Source organism: Phoenix dactylifera, chromosome 2 (assembly GCF_009389715.1).
Source record: "Phoenix dactylifera cultivar Barhee BC4 chromosome 2, palm_55x_up_171113_PBpolish2nd_filt_p, whole genome shotgun sequence".
Taxonomy (NCBI): domain Eukaryota; kingdom Viridiplantae; phylum Streptophyta; class Magnoliopsida; order Arecales; family Arecaceae; genus Phoenix; species Phoenix dactylifera.
The window spans coordinates 27,139,570-27,153,508 of record NC_052393.1 but is presented as its reverse complement, the minus strand read 5'-3'; the positions used below and the strand labels follow the sequence as shown (position 1 = coordinate 27,153,508).

The window sequence follows — 13,939 nt, the reverse complement described above, 5'->3', positions numbered from 1 at the left end:
ATTGAGCATGCCAGAGAGCTAATTGCTCCTTTCTTTCCCCTTTAACATGAGATGGAGAAGGAGCATGGGACTAGAACAATACACGGGCATGCCATCAGTGTATGAACAGGAAAAGGATGGATGTTAATAGGTTGTACTGCTTTGATCTTCAAAAAACTTTCACCACTAGATTGCTACCTTCTCGAGAAAGAGCACAAAAACTATGGCACCATGCTAACGACTACCACCCAAAGGATAACTAAAGATAAGGAAATTAACTAGAAGATAAAATAAACAACTAGTTATTTGATTGATGAAGGCCCTTTATAACTAAAGGTCCACACGAGTTGGCAGTAACACTATTTAGGTCCTTGAAGACGTATGGATTGAATAGCAGGACTGTCCGAGCACAGGACGAAAACTGTAGGAATATGAAATTTAATATGTTGGGGGAAAGTAATTTCAGTCCTTTCAATTGTACCAAGCAACCATGCAGCTCATAGACCTCAATAACGAAACAGCAGATAGAAACGGTTGACATGCGGTGAACTAGAGATGCAGAAATGAATGAAAACATACTTCACCTGAGGATTTTCATAACTAAAGCAGAGTAGGACGCTAGCATGCATACTTTTAATTACCAAATATGTGACTAGCAATTCAAGTTCTGACTGTGCTGATGCTAATGATGACCTTTTGAAAAACAGGTAGATCAACTAAATAGTCAATACCCAATTTCTCTCCAAATTCAAAGATTCCTCAACCATACATGGAAAATTGCTGGATATGGATATAATGCCAAAACAAGAAAGACGGAACAAGTATGACAAATCAAGATGGTCTGCATTTTAACTGTGAATAATGAACATGAATCTCATGAAGCACACAACGTATGCATCTCGTGCTGCGAATATATGAAACATCTATCTCAATAACACACTTGGCCACCTCACATGTCCTTTTCCTCCCGTTCATGCTATTTATTTCTTGGGCAGGTTTGAATAAAAAACCCAAGACTACAGAACATAAACTGTATGCCACAAGGCACAAAACTGAAACACCTTGAACGAATAACAACACTGTTATACAAGATCATATCCCCTCATTTTACCTTCATGTCCGGACACCATTTGATCTAATGCTTCGCATTGATCAGATTTCTAATGACAAACGGCAGAATTCCACCATGATTGTAATATGCCAGTTCAACCTGTATCAATAAGAAGCTTTGTGAATAGATGCACAACCTCCAAACATGGCAGCAACTAGCAAAAATTGTTAATAACATTATATTTCACTAGCAATTCTCTTCATACCTCAGTATCAAAGCGGACAATACATGTAAATGACTTGCCATTGTCTGTCACAACTGTGACATCTTGACCAGGTTTGATGTCACTCACACTGCTTGGCAGGTTAATGGTGTAACGTTCATGGCCTGTTAAGCCAAGGGTCTCTGCATCTTCACCAGGCTTAAAACATAGTGGAATTATTCCCATGCCCACAAGGTTGCTACGGTGGATTCTCTCGAAGCTCTTGGCGATCACTGCTTTCACACCCTGCAACCAACCATTTAAAAACATGCCAATGATATAGATGGTTGGTAAAGACAGATACCCAGGGAAGACTGTTTTTCGTGCTGACAAAGAAAGGAATTTACAAAATATTTACCAGCAGCATTGGCCCCTTTGCAGCCCAATCACGAGAACTTCCACTTCCATATTCCGCACCAGCCAAAATGACTGTGTCATGCCCCTCACTTTTGTACCTCTGTTCACAATGCATAATTACTCAAGTAATGCATTTTGGAAAATATTAGAACTAGAGCAACAATGATATACAAAAATTTAACAATAATATATGAAATCCTAAAAATTAACATCTGAAAGGTTTTGTATAAGTTACCACAGCAGCATCAAATACAGACAGTTTCTCCCCTGTAGGAATGTGAATTGTTTTAGGCCCTACTTCTCCCTTCAAAAACTTGTTCACAATACGAATATTGGCAAATGTTCCCCTTGCCATCACCTCATCATTACCACGGCGGCTACCATACGAGTTGAAGTCTTTCCTTTCAACACCTCGATCCATCAAAAACTTGGCAGCAGGGCTATCTTTGTGAATGCTCCCAGCTGGTGAAATGTGGTCCGTTGTGATACTATCTCCAAAGTTTAGCAAGCAATATGCATCCTTCACAGGATGCGGACCAGGAGGAGACATGGTCATGTCCTTGAAATAAGGAGGCTCGTGAATGTATGTTGACGAAGGGTCCCATGTGTAGAGTGTGCTGGATGGCACTGATAGCTGATTCCACATGGGATTTCCTTTGGTAATTGCTTCATATGTACCCTTAAACATGTCTGGAAGCACACTGGATTGCACAACCTGAAGAAATTCAAATCTCAAAATTTGAAGCCTGTGTTAGTTTCTGATGAGTCATCTTGGTACAAAGAGAAAGCAATGGCTGAATAGCTTACATTTGCTATCTCTTCATTGGATGGCCAAATATCCTGGAAGTAAACCTTCTTTCCATCTTTCGAGGTACCTATAGGTTCTGTTTCAAAATCAATATCAACCTGAAAAGTAACTCATAGTTAGTTAAGGCATATATATCTGAATTTTAGGATCCTGAAAACCTAACACTCCCTTACTACCAGCTTCAATTAGAATCATAATAGAAGGGAGTACTTTCTAAGAAAAGTAAACAGCATCAGGCAAAGTAGAAGTTTAGACAATTTAGTAACACAGGTAGGAATTAGGATTCATGATTCCTGTATGTATCAAATACCACTGGCCAAAGAACAACTGTTATACTGCCTATTGAACTCATGATATAGAGAAATGGTTATGAAAATCAATACCACAATTATAAGCTAGCAACTAAAAATAATTGTTTTGAGGAGATATATTTTTCTAACACATCAACAAACATAAGTTTTCAGAAGCATCAAAAACCCAGATGTCAAATCATACGTTCAAGAAACAAGCAAGCATATACATTGATTAACAGCTACACTAATGTATGTTCATGCTATAGATGATATAATTACAGGCTAAGATTTGCTTGTGCATTCAGGTAGAAGTAGGACTGACTTGTGACATAATCACTATAAAGAAAAATTGGTCCTTTATAACAGACAAAATCTTACACAGCGACAGAAACAGGTGCCAGAACATCAAAAAACCATAAATTCTGTGCAGCATATTTCATATGCTCAATATAGTATCACATGACTGTCTAATCATCACTATGCAATGTGGATACATGTTAGATACACGTCTATCAAGTCATAGTTGACAACTTAGTTGAACACTGACTAAATTTAGAATTTTGTTTTAATGTGGATTCCTCTTCTCAACTGGTTCCAGCAAGTTTATTCTTCCTTTCATATTGCTTTGTTTTGAAGAATTTAGTTCATATTTCATCTCTCTCTCTCTCTCTCTCTTCTCTTGCATAATATTTCATGTATCCATCATCTTGCTGCATGCCTACCCACTTACAGAATTTGCATCATGTGCCCATGATAAAATAAAGCTTAGGACCTAATTACTGGTTGCTGAACACCTAGTTCATTATTGTAATTCATAGTGCAGTCAATGGGGAAGAAATACAAGTATTCTTATAGTCATAAGATACTTCCAAACTGTGCCTGTAGTCATAAGGTACTAAAAAAAAAGACACAAGTTATTATAGTGATTGGACCAGCTACTTTGTACAATTTACAACACTGGACCGGATATTATGACACAAGGCCGCTAGACACCATTTTCCTACAATTGATTACATTAAGATTATGACAAAAAGGAAAAATTAACACACACATAGTGTAGTTATTTCAATATTACTAGGTTTGGTGATGCAACGCTTAAGCAACAGGGCCACGAATAATATTCTTCATGCTGAAATAGATTTGACATCTGGATGGATCTGAATATTCTCGGTGACAGAAACATGGGAAAGAGAGTAAAAAAGGGTGAGGGGAAATATAGAAGATCAACAGTGGAGGAGATATATCTAGATCCTCCCAACCCCACCACAATAAGAAGATTCCCTTTGAGACTTTGGATTGCATTAAGATTATAATAGAGAATGAAAAAAGATAAAACACATACAATGCAGCTATTCAAATATTACTAGGTTGCTGACACAGCACTTTAGTGTTGGGCCACAAATTTTATAGTTACATGCTGAAATAGATTATCACATCTGGATGGATCTGAATATCCTATTGTGACAGTCAGAAAAGTGTGTGTGTGTGTGTGTGAGAGAGAGAGAGAGAGAGAGAGAAGAGGGTAAGGCGATATATAAAAGATCATTGATGGAGGAGATGCAGATGTATCTAGGACCCCCCCCCCCCCCCCTTCAAAAAAAAAATACAAACACAAAAGAGGGCAAAAAAAAAAAAGGAGAGAAGACTCCTCTTTCAGACTGGCTATTTGCATTCCAGGGATGGCCTTCTTGAAACAGTTCCTCAATCTATGCATCACTCTGTTTAATGGCAATCACTTTAAATCTCATGGGCCCCGCCACACATCCTCTACTTCCGAACAGAATCATGATAGTATCCTTCACACGAAAGAAGGTCATGCCATCCATCGCACCCAGCGACCGTTGGATCGTCCACTGATTGCTTTGAAATTTGTGCAGATGGATGGATGACAAAGTATGGAGCACTTTGAGAGCTGTGCAGTGGACGATCCAACAGTCCCCATGCATGTATGAAGGCATGTCCTTTCATGCAAAGGAGACAACCATGTTCCTTCCACATATGGGAACTTCTTACCCCACTCCCCTAAAACTGTGTCAAATGTTGTCTTTTTAGAAATTTCCCTGTCCATATCTAACCAGATAAAGAGACCAAAAAATAAAAATTCTTAAAGAATCTCCACCATTTGCTTAAAACCCTCAAAAAATCTGCTTATCTTCTTTGTCCAGTAGTAGCGGAGAACTTGATATCTCTCTGTGGGGCAGTCTTCCTACCCTTTTCCTCTCAAATATTCTCCCTCATAGTCACAAAATGCAAAAGATTGCCTCCCCTGCTTCTGCTTGCCCAAGTTCCTCAATATAAGCATTAAGGAGTCCAACTACCTTAATAACTGCATCAGTTTTTCCGAACATGTTATAAAATATCTCACTAGAATATGTGAAGTTATCTTATGTGGGAACAAGTTTTGTTAGAAACATGGTTTTAATTACTTTCACCATATGCTGATGCATCTATTTGTACCTCTGTTCTTTCACATTTTCAGCATACATGCCAAGTCTTTGGATACGTAGTAGAAGACTAATAGCTATCTCATAACCTCTTGAAATACATTGTTTTCTATGATGTCATGTTTGAAATTGTTGTCCTTCATTTTAACCCTGCTAAACTTTTTGATTCCTTATTTTCAAAAAAAGAATCAATTAGCTGGCCATGTTATAGAAAGTCTAATTTATGATGCAAATCATATATTATATATGGCATGCATCTAGATAAATTATCATTAAGAAACTTGCCCCCCCCCCCCCCAAAAAGGACATGAATCCTGGTTCTGCCCCTGATGAAATGCCATTCAAATCACTTGAAATACAAGTATCATGAATTAAAGCTTTCTTAACCCAACCTAGACCTGACATAGGCATTTTAGACAATAAATCCACTCATATTAGGACAGAAAAACCAACTAAAAGGGAGGAGAAAGCCTACAATCTAATATGAAAACTACAGCAAGTTTCAGAATAAAATCCTAAAACTGTAACTAAATTTAGCCATCTAAATTCCTGATTTTATCAGTCCACGAACAAATAATTGGCCCAATTGTGGTGGTTGCCGCTTTTATTGGTCATACATAGTTCCTTCCTATAGTGCTTCCATAGAGGAATGTTTTGTAATTGTAATCATCAGCAACATAAATAACAGTACCATGTCTATGGGGGCATAAAATATGAAACCAAAGAACTCTAAACAGATTTTAGTTGATGACATGTCCAGATATAATATGAACTGCCAAGTAAATGATTCATCTAATAAAATGGCTAATCAGAATGTAAAATAACCAGAATTCCATAAATTAGGAAACAGACCAGCCAAACATTCTTTATCGCAGCTTAAAATGAGCAAGCATTCAGGCCATCAGTGTACTGGCACAAAATGGCAGAACTACTACTATGATTACGTACCGTCCCAGCAAGAGCATAAGCTACCACCAAAGGAGGGGAAGCAAGATAATTTGCTCTAGTTAAAGGATGTACACGTCCCTCAAAGTTTCTATTCCCAGATAACACAGCTGCAGCAACGATGTCTGCAAATACACAACCAACTTCAGAACTACATATACACGAACATGTAGCAAAGATAGGACAATTAACTATGTCAATCAATAAACAGAAACATTACCATTCTCAGAGATAGCAGCTGATACTGTTTCATCAAGGTCACCAGAATTCCCAATGCAGGTTGTGCATCCATACCCAACAATATTGAAACCGAGCTGATTTAAATACTTCTGCAAACCACTGCAAAGGCAGAACCCAGCATGTAAGGCAAGGCACAATTGAGAAATTTAAATATAAAATATAATTCTCTGCTTTACGATCTTCAAAAAATACCTCCTTTCCAAGTATCTGGTCACAACTCCAGAACCTGGAGCGAGACTTGTCTTGATCCATGGCTTTACCTGATCCACAATGACAAAAACCATTAGCACAACCAGGGAACAAATCTTGTGGGATCTGCAAATAAATATTTGAAATTTGTAAATACAAGCAAGCATTCTCCTATTTAACAATTTACTTACAAGCATCATAGATGGACTATCAACTTGGCCATTTATTACACTATATAGGAACCAACAAGGAAAACAATTGTTGGGTATAAATACATAATCAAATACGTGAAGAAAACAAACAAAATTCCAGCAAAGAACCAGATAGCAAAGTATTAGGAAAAACATTCAGGAAGACACATTGTTTTTACCATTGGCTGCTAAATTATTTCATAGAAGCATTGTAACTGGAAGGTAAGCAATTAATGATGACCATGTTCAACTCAATTTAGTTGTTTGCTAACATATGTCCAATCAGATATATTTTCATTGTTTCTTTTTCCATTCTTTCAATTGTATGATAACATCTATGAGTTTTATCATATACTCAATCCTCTAGAGCTTACCCTTGGTGCACTGTTACATTGAAAGGCTGAAATGCATGAGAGATTTTTCATCATTAATCACAGTATGGATGTGACAGAATACCTACAGGCTAATTAGTACAATCTTAACTGATCATCCTTAAGCAAGAAACTGCAGTGAAAAAGATCGCCATGTCATTAGACAATAGTTGCTACTGTCAGTATGTAATTTAATATCAGGGAATGTTCAAAACTCTGGGCTCTTAAAAATATGAAAGCAAATAGATTGTAATGTCATCAAAGTGAAGATGTTTCGAATAGTACATATCTTCAACAGGTGATATCAGAAGGATGAGGTATGTCTGTATATGATAGTTGTTTTTCCATTAAAGCAAATGTAAGAAAATATACATATGTTATCTCATTCTTATGAGGTGTTTTGGCCATTATCGTATTATGCTACTGTCATATGAATAAAGCTAAACGAACTATATGCTATGTGGTGTAACTATCAACAAGACTTTGATATTGAAGTCCCAGTCACCTGAAGAAACTAATACACAAATTAAAAGATACACCATGCTGAAACGTGGAGGGTAGTGTTCAACCTCAAGTCCCTGTTCACAAGCCTTCTTTGCAACCAACGCAGCTCCAAGCATTACACTAGGATTTGATGTGTTTGTGCAACTGGTGATAGCTGCTATGACAACATCACCATGCTTTATCTGAGCTGGCAGCCCATGGAAAGAAAACTCTGCAACTTTATTTTGGGTTTCTTTTGGCACAGCAAAGCCCTGCAACATCATGTCAGATCAACATTATAAAACACGACAACATTTTCCAACCTAAATTGCAAATATTGTGCATATCTCTTTATTCTTATAAAACTATGTATCAAAAGAAACTCTACAATAGATTTGTGATAGTAAGTACATGATAATAATGAAACAAGTATATATGGGCCATCTGCTAGACAATTCCCACAAAATGCATAACACTGCTTCATTTTACATGTATGTGGGCACCCACGGGTGCGTGCATGGATGCAAACACATGGGGAGAGAGGGAGACAGAGAGATTCAAAGAATGTTCATCATCCTTAGGTTCCTATTAATAATTGTGTGGACATAATGAGAACAGCATTGTTTGTCGACACAAATTAACAAGAAAAGCATATTAGCAATCCAGTTAGGTCAGTACAGCATAGATTAAGACAAGGTGATATTGATGTTTTCTAGGCAGCCAAAATGGACATAACGACATCCATTTACAATGACAGCAAGTTTCGGTGCTGTATCCATGGGGGGAAAAGACAAAATACCAGTCGCCTTACCTTGAATCCTACTTTGTTATCTAAGCATGAATGCCAATCTGCTTTCATTTCCTTCAAGGGAACTCGATCATGAGGTCTGCCAAGCAGATTATTTGAGAAAAGTGGTCAGTACAAGAAAACAGGAGATTTAGTTAACTTAAGCTTGCAAAATAGTAACTCTGTGCTAGCCCCCAAAGAAAAATCCACATTAAACCAAAATAAAAAGACCCTGACCTCTTAGGCCCTGATACACATGGTTCCACGTCTTCCAAATTCAACTCTAGATAAGATGAGTACACTCTTTCTGTTTGGGGCTGAGTTCAGAAATTAAAACTCATTCAGCAAGTATGCATTACAAAATAGACAATAAATAAACTAAATCAAATTAAACAAGCTATCAATTTAACATCAGAAGGGTAGAGATACCTGGCTATAGTCAACAAACATCTTATTAGCCCGCAAATAGGACTCGATCATCGCCACCTAAAAGTTGTCAAGATAATTATTATTCCTTGAACAAAACAGGTTACCATAATAGCAATTGCAGACGGTAACAATGACTTACAGTGTCATCGCTTCTGCCAGTCAGTTTCAAGTATTGCAGTGTGACATGATCTACTGGGAAGAAACCCATTGTTGCTCCATATTCAGGAGACATATTTGCAATAGTGGCACGGTCTGCCAGAGATAGCTTACTCATGCCTTCCCCTGTAGATAAGTTACATAAGTGATTAAAGACATAAGTTAAGCGAGCACAAACACAGTGGATAATGCTGAAAACATTTGAAATAATTGCAAAAACAATCTGAAGAGAAGACTTTTAAAAAAAGTAGGGAATAGATTGGTTCACCCATTTACCATAGAACTCCACAAACTTTCCAACAACACCATGCTTCCGAAGCATTTGTGTTACTGTCAAAACCAAGTCGGTGGCTGTCACACCGTTATTCAATTTTCCAGATAATTTGAACCCAACAACTCCAGGCAGCACCATACTCATTGGCTGCACTAAGAGGAAAATAAAAATTATAGTGATAAACTGCAAGATTTTTGGTGATCATCACTTGGGGTGGGGAGAGAAAATAGAAAAAAAGGGTGCATCCGTAAACAAAAAACAGTTGACAAGCATATCCAGACATCGTTTAACCCAAAAAGTTCAAGGTTTTACGGGTCAGGTAAGACACCAAATTTCACAGACAATAAATTGCAAATAAATACAATGACCAAAAATGTGCAAACAGGTACCAAATAAAGAAATGACTGAGGTAGCATGTCGCCCAACCATGATTCTTTTCGTAAATGCATGGAAGTTATTACCCCTTGACATACTTGGGGAAGTTTCATAACCTTATTAAAGCTGGATTTGTGATCGCACTTATCAGGCTGTTTGCAAAACAACCTTTCCAACACTTTTTTAACCCATTTACATATTTGTTATGAACACGTTGGAATTTGAAGGTGAATCTTTTGCAAAGGAGGAAGTTTCAATCTGAAGCAATCAATTATGTGGTTATTTATTGATTTTGAGGAGCTTTTTAATCTTCCTACTGCTTTAGGTCTCTTGATTAGAGAAATGTTAAAAGAAAATAGTGAATGCCAAATGTATGTGCACATTATCTCCACGCCAGGAAATCATTATAAATAACAGAAGGCTTACATTTTCAGACATCATAACCATCGTTCAGTATTTTTACAGTCGAACTGTAGGCAAAGGTGGTTAATGGTTTAAGATGTGTTGTGAGTAGAGAAAAGAATGATTAGCCATTTAAAACATAAACATTCCAGAAGGATATGAAATCTTTATGTATGCATGAACACACAGACAAACCAACAAAGAAAGCAAAGATGATGATTTGTCAAGAATATGAAGACAAGAGAAAAGTGATTGCAAGCATAGAACAAGCTGAGAAATAGTGTTCAATGGCTAACTAGTAACTTTATTTACCTGACCAAGCATTGCAGCTTCTGCTTCTATTCCACCAACTCCCCAGCCAGCAACGCCTAATCCATCGATCATAGTCGTGTGCGAGTCAGTGCCTACCACACTGTCAGGATATAGAATCCCCCCATTGTTAAACACAACACGGGCAAGGTATTCCAAGTTGACCTACAAAACATCATTTTAGAACTTTAAGCAAGTAATAGAAAGGTAGAATTATCATCTTAAGATTACATTTCATAAATCATAGCTTAAAATTAGAACAGCTGCTCCACACTCTTCATGACCAATAAAAGCCAATTACCTGGTGGACAATACCAGATCCAGGTGGAACAACAAGCATGTTATGAAATGCATTGGATCCCCACTTCAAAAATCCAAATCTTTCCTTATTGCGTTGAAATTCAAGTTCCATATTAGCCTGAACTGCATTTTCTGATCTTGCCACATCAACCTGCACTGAGTGATCGATGACAAGATCGACAGGAACCTGCACAGAAAAACTTTCAAGTCTTAAATTGTACCCAAAAGGACAAATTGGAACAAGAAGAAGAAAATCATATCAATAAATATATATGCTACTAAAATGCACCTTCAATTTCTTGCCACTATTCTTTCAATCTCTTGCTCATACAAATCACTAATAAAATGAACAGTGCTAGCAAGCTCAACTTTATTCTGTTCCCCCATTTTATAACTTTATTGCTGCTACATATCACTAACAGCAGATGTCAATATACCCCATAGACTAAAAATTTCTTTTAATTCTGCAATTTTGTACAGACAAAATTTCAGGCCAGGTGAATGAATTGACACGATCAACCAATCAAAGGCTTCAGATGCACCAAACTAGACAAGGTTGAATAGGCGTGATGGTACCAGTGACCACGCAACCACATCCAACAGCAACTATCATACAAACCCAATCATTTAAGTCATGAACTCAAACTGTAGAATAGGGGTTCTCATGCAGCAGACCTTAGTTCTACTCCAACGCCTCCTCAGGGGATTTTATAATTTTATAATTTTTGTATAATTATTTTATAAGTATAATACATAACTTAACAAACTAATATTTTATAATTTTTGTATTCCAATTACTGCATAGAATCGCAGATAACCTGTTTTAACTGTCAAATGATAGGAGTACAAGTGAGTCTTCAAGACCTAACAAACTCCCCGTCCCCATGTCCAACATTTCATTTAGTAAAATTAAGATCTACAAAACCATGCATCCAGGGCTAACATCACCATGTTGCCAAGTAGCTATTCTTTCCTAACAAAAATCTTAGCTGTCAGCATAGCAAATAGCAGAAATAACCAGAAAATCATAAAATAAAAGCAACTATGAGAAAATCTATCCTTGAATAAGATATATTAAGTTTTATGGAAGGTTTGGTAATTGATAAGGTCTTCTTTATCAGTAAAAAGAAAGTATCAAAAAAAAAGTATCTTTCAACACTAGAAAAAAAAAATACATCATATCAGAACAGACAAGTCCAAGAAAAAAAATGTAGAGCACATATCTAACTTAAATCTGGATTGCTTGAAATTACTTTTAGAATATACATGTGAAGCAGAGCAACATATACTTACCAATGGGTTGATCTTATTTGAATCACTGCCTAGTTTATTCATAGCATCCCGCATACATGCAAGATCAACAACAGCTGGAACACCAGTGAAGTCCTGACAGAAAAGTTAATAAAACACCCGAGCACTTTTGTTAAGTATCCAGACCGGAAGTGGTATAAAAGAAACCAACCAAGAATTTCAAATGAAATACAGTACATTAACTACAGCGCTGTCACATATCCTTTACAAAAAAAATAATATAAGAATTTCCTAACAAATGAGACAATTTTGCTGAATTGTAGAAAGTAAAATGATAAATATAGCAATAAATGAAGCATGAGTAGACCCGTAAGGAAAAAAAGGAAGAGGTCAACCTTTTTGACAAAGACAATACAACAGAATGAGATTTTAGAGTTTATATAACTGTTCATTTAGGTCCTTGTCATGTAGCATAGATATTTCTGTCAAAAATTAATTTTTTTCCCTTGGAATTTTCCATAAGAAAAAAAAGGGAACTATGAGACTTCCAATTGGGAAAAGAGGCAGCTTGACAAACAGTCAATAAATTTTATTTAAAAAACAAAACATCGAATTGAAGCAGAGTAATATGATGACTCCTTAATAAACTAGCGAAAATCAAGAAACTACTTTGGATCGAAAATGTTCTAGCATAACATTTGAAATAGGAAATAGGATGAAGTGGAGATAAGTACCTGAAGCAGGACACGAGCAGGCTTGAAGGGAATCTCAACTTGCTTTGCGGCACTGCTCTCCCAGTCCAAGATCTTCTCCACATCCTTCCCTGTCACCTGGAACTCGTCACAGTTCCGGATCGCCGATTCCAAAAGAATCCTTATAGAATACGGAAGCCGATCTAAAACACCATCATTTCCCAAATTCGTCCAACCATAGTATCAGAAGAAAATCCTTTTCGAAATAAGAAAACAAAAAAAAGGAGAAGAAAAGTCCGCATCAGATTCCACCAAAAGCCATCAAAAGACTCACCGATCCGAGGATCATTCAGCGCCGGCAAGCTGTAGTACTTCCCAAACTCGCCTCCTCCAGGCTTGGAGAGGGAGGTCAAGATGCTCTCATACGAGTTCCGGGGTAGCTATCGATCAAGAAGCGCATCAAGAACCAACAAACCATCAAACAAGATCAGATCCATCTCTAATCCGATTCAAGAAACAGTTCTGAAGGATAAAAAGACAGATTAGATACCCATGGTGGCGAAGCGGCGCTCGAAGCGCTCGGCAACGGCGGCGGATGAGCGGATCTGGGCCCGGTGGCTGAGCGGCGACCGCCAGTCCCCGAAGTGCCGAGCGAACGACGAGACGGGCGACGGCGGAGAAGACGGTGGAGGAGAATGAGATCTTAGGTTAGGGTTTGAGGGGGAGGGAGGAGATGACGGAGGAGGCGAGGTTAGGTGGGAAGAGGACTTGGCGGCGGCGGCGGAGAGGGAGAAGGAAAGGCGAGAGTACGACGATCGGGTGAGGGCCCCAGCTATCACAGTCATGAGGCCTATTTATAGGCGGATCGGGGGGTAGGAGAAATCGTGCGTCGAGGACGACGATTATATTACGAGAATAAATTAAAGAACAACAGAGAAGAGAAGAGGAGAGAGAGGAGGCGAGGTGGGGGGAGAGGGAGGATGGTGGGTTTATAATGGGGGGAAGAGAGACGCAGCGAGCAGAGGGGGAAAGAACGAAGAGAACGGAGAAGGTGACTCGTGGTTGGAGCGCGCCACGGGGTTTTGGGGGCCCATGACATGGCCGCAAAGGTCAAATTTCTCCGGAGCGCCGCCCTCGCGTGCTCGTATTGGTATGAAAAAATAATGAGACACACAAATGTGACCGCCCTAAAACAACGCCCAGCTTTGATATCGCCGTGTTGTCCATGTTTCGTGGGTCCCAGCATACTCAGAGATGGAATCGGAGGTTGCAGAAGTGGGTGTCTTATTCTCAAATGGGACACACAAATGTCACCGACCTAAAAGAACGCCCAGCTTTGCCGTTTGAGTCT

General features: G+C 38.2%; 1 protein-coding gene across 1 annotated transcript; it reads right to left on the bottom strand.

The window, feature by feature from the left end:
* Window positions 1-801: 801 nt before the first annotated feature.
* LOC103714530 (putative aconitate hydratase, cytoplasmic) lies at window positions 802-13,629 on the bottom strand. The gene is made up of 20 exons (XM_008801812.4): window positions 13,139-13,629; window positions 12,923-13,028; window positions 12,631-12,791; window positions 11,939-12,031; window positions 10,647-10,832; window positions 10,349-10,510; window positions 9,262-9,406; window positions 8,969-9,111; window positions 8,830-8,886; window positions 8,638-8,717; window positions 8,425-8,500; window positions 7,700-7,885; window positions 6,572-6,639; window positions 6,360-6,478; window positions 6,143-6,264; window positions 2,457-2,555; window positions 1,885-2,364; window positions 1,651-1,749; window positions 1,296-1,538; window positions 802-1,189 (listed from the first exon to the last, which is right to left on the bottom strand). Exons 4-20 carry the CDS (start codon window positions 11,990-11,992, stop codon window positions 1,115-1,117), a joined length of 2,394 nt encoding a protein of 797 aa, XP_008800034.2. The 5' UTR covers window positions 11,993-12,031; window positions 12,631-12,791; window positions 12,923-13,028; window positions 13,139-13,629; the 3' UTR covers window positions 802-1,114.
* Window positions 13,630-13,939: the final 310 nt, after the last annotated feature.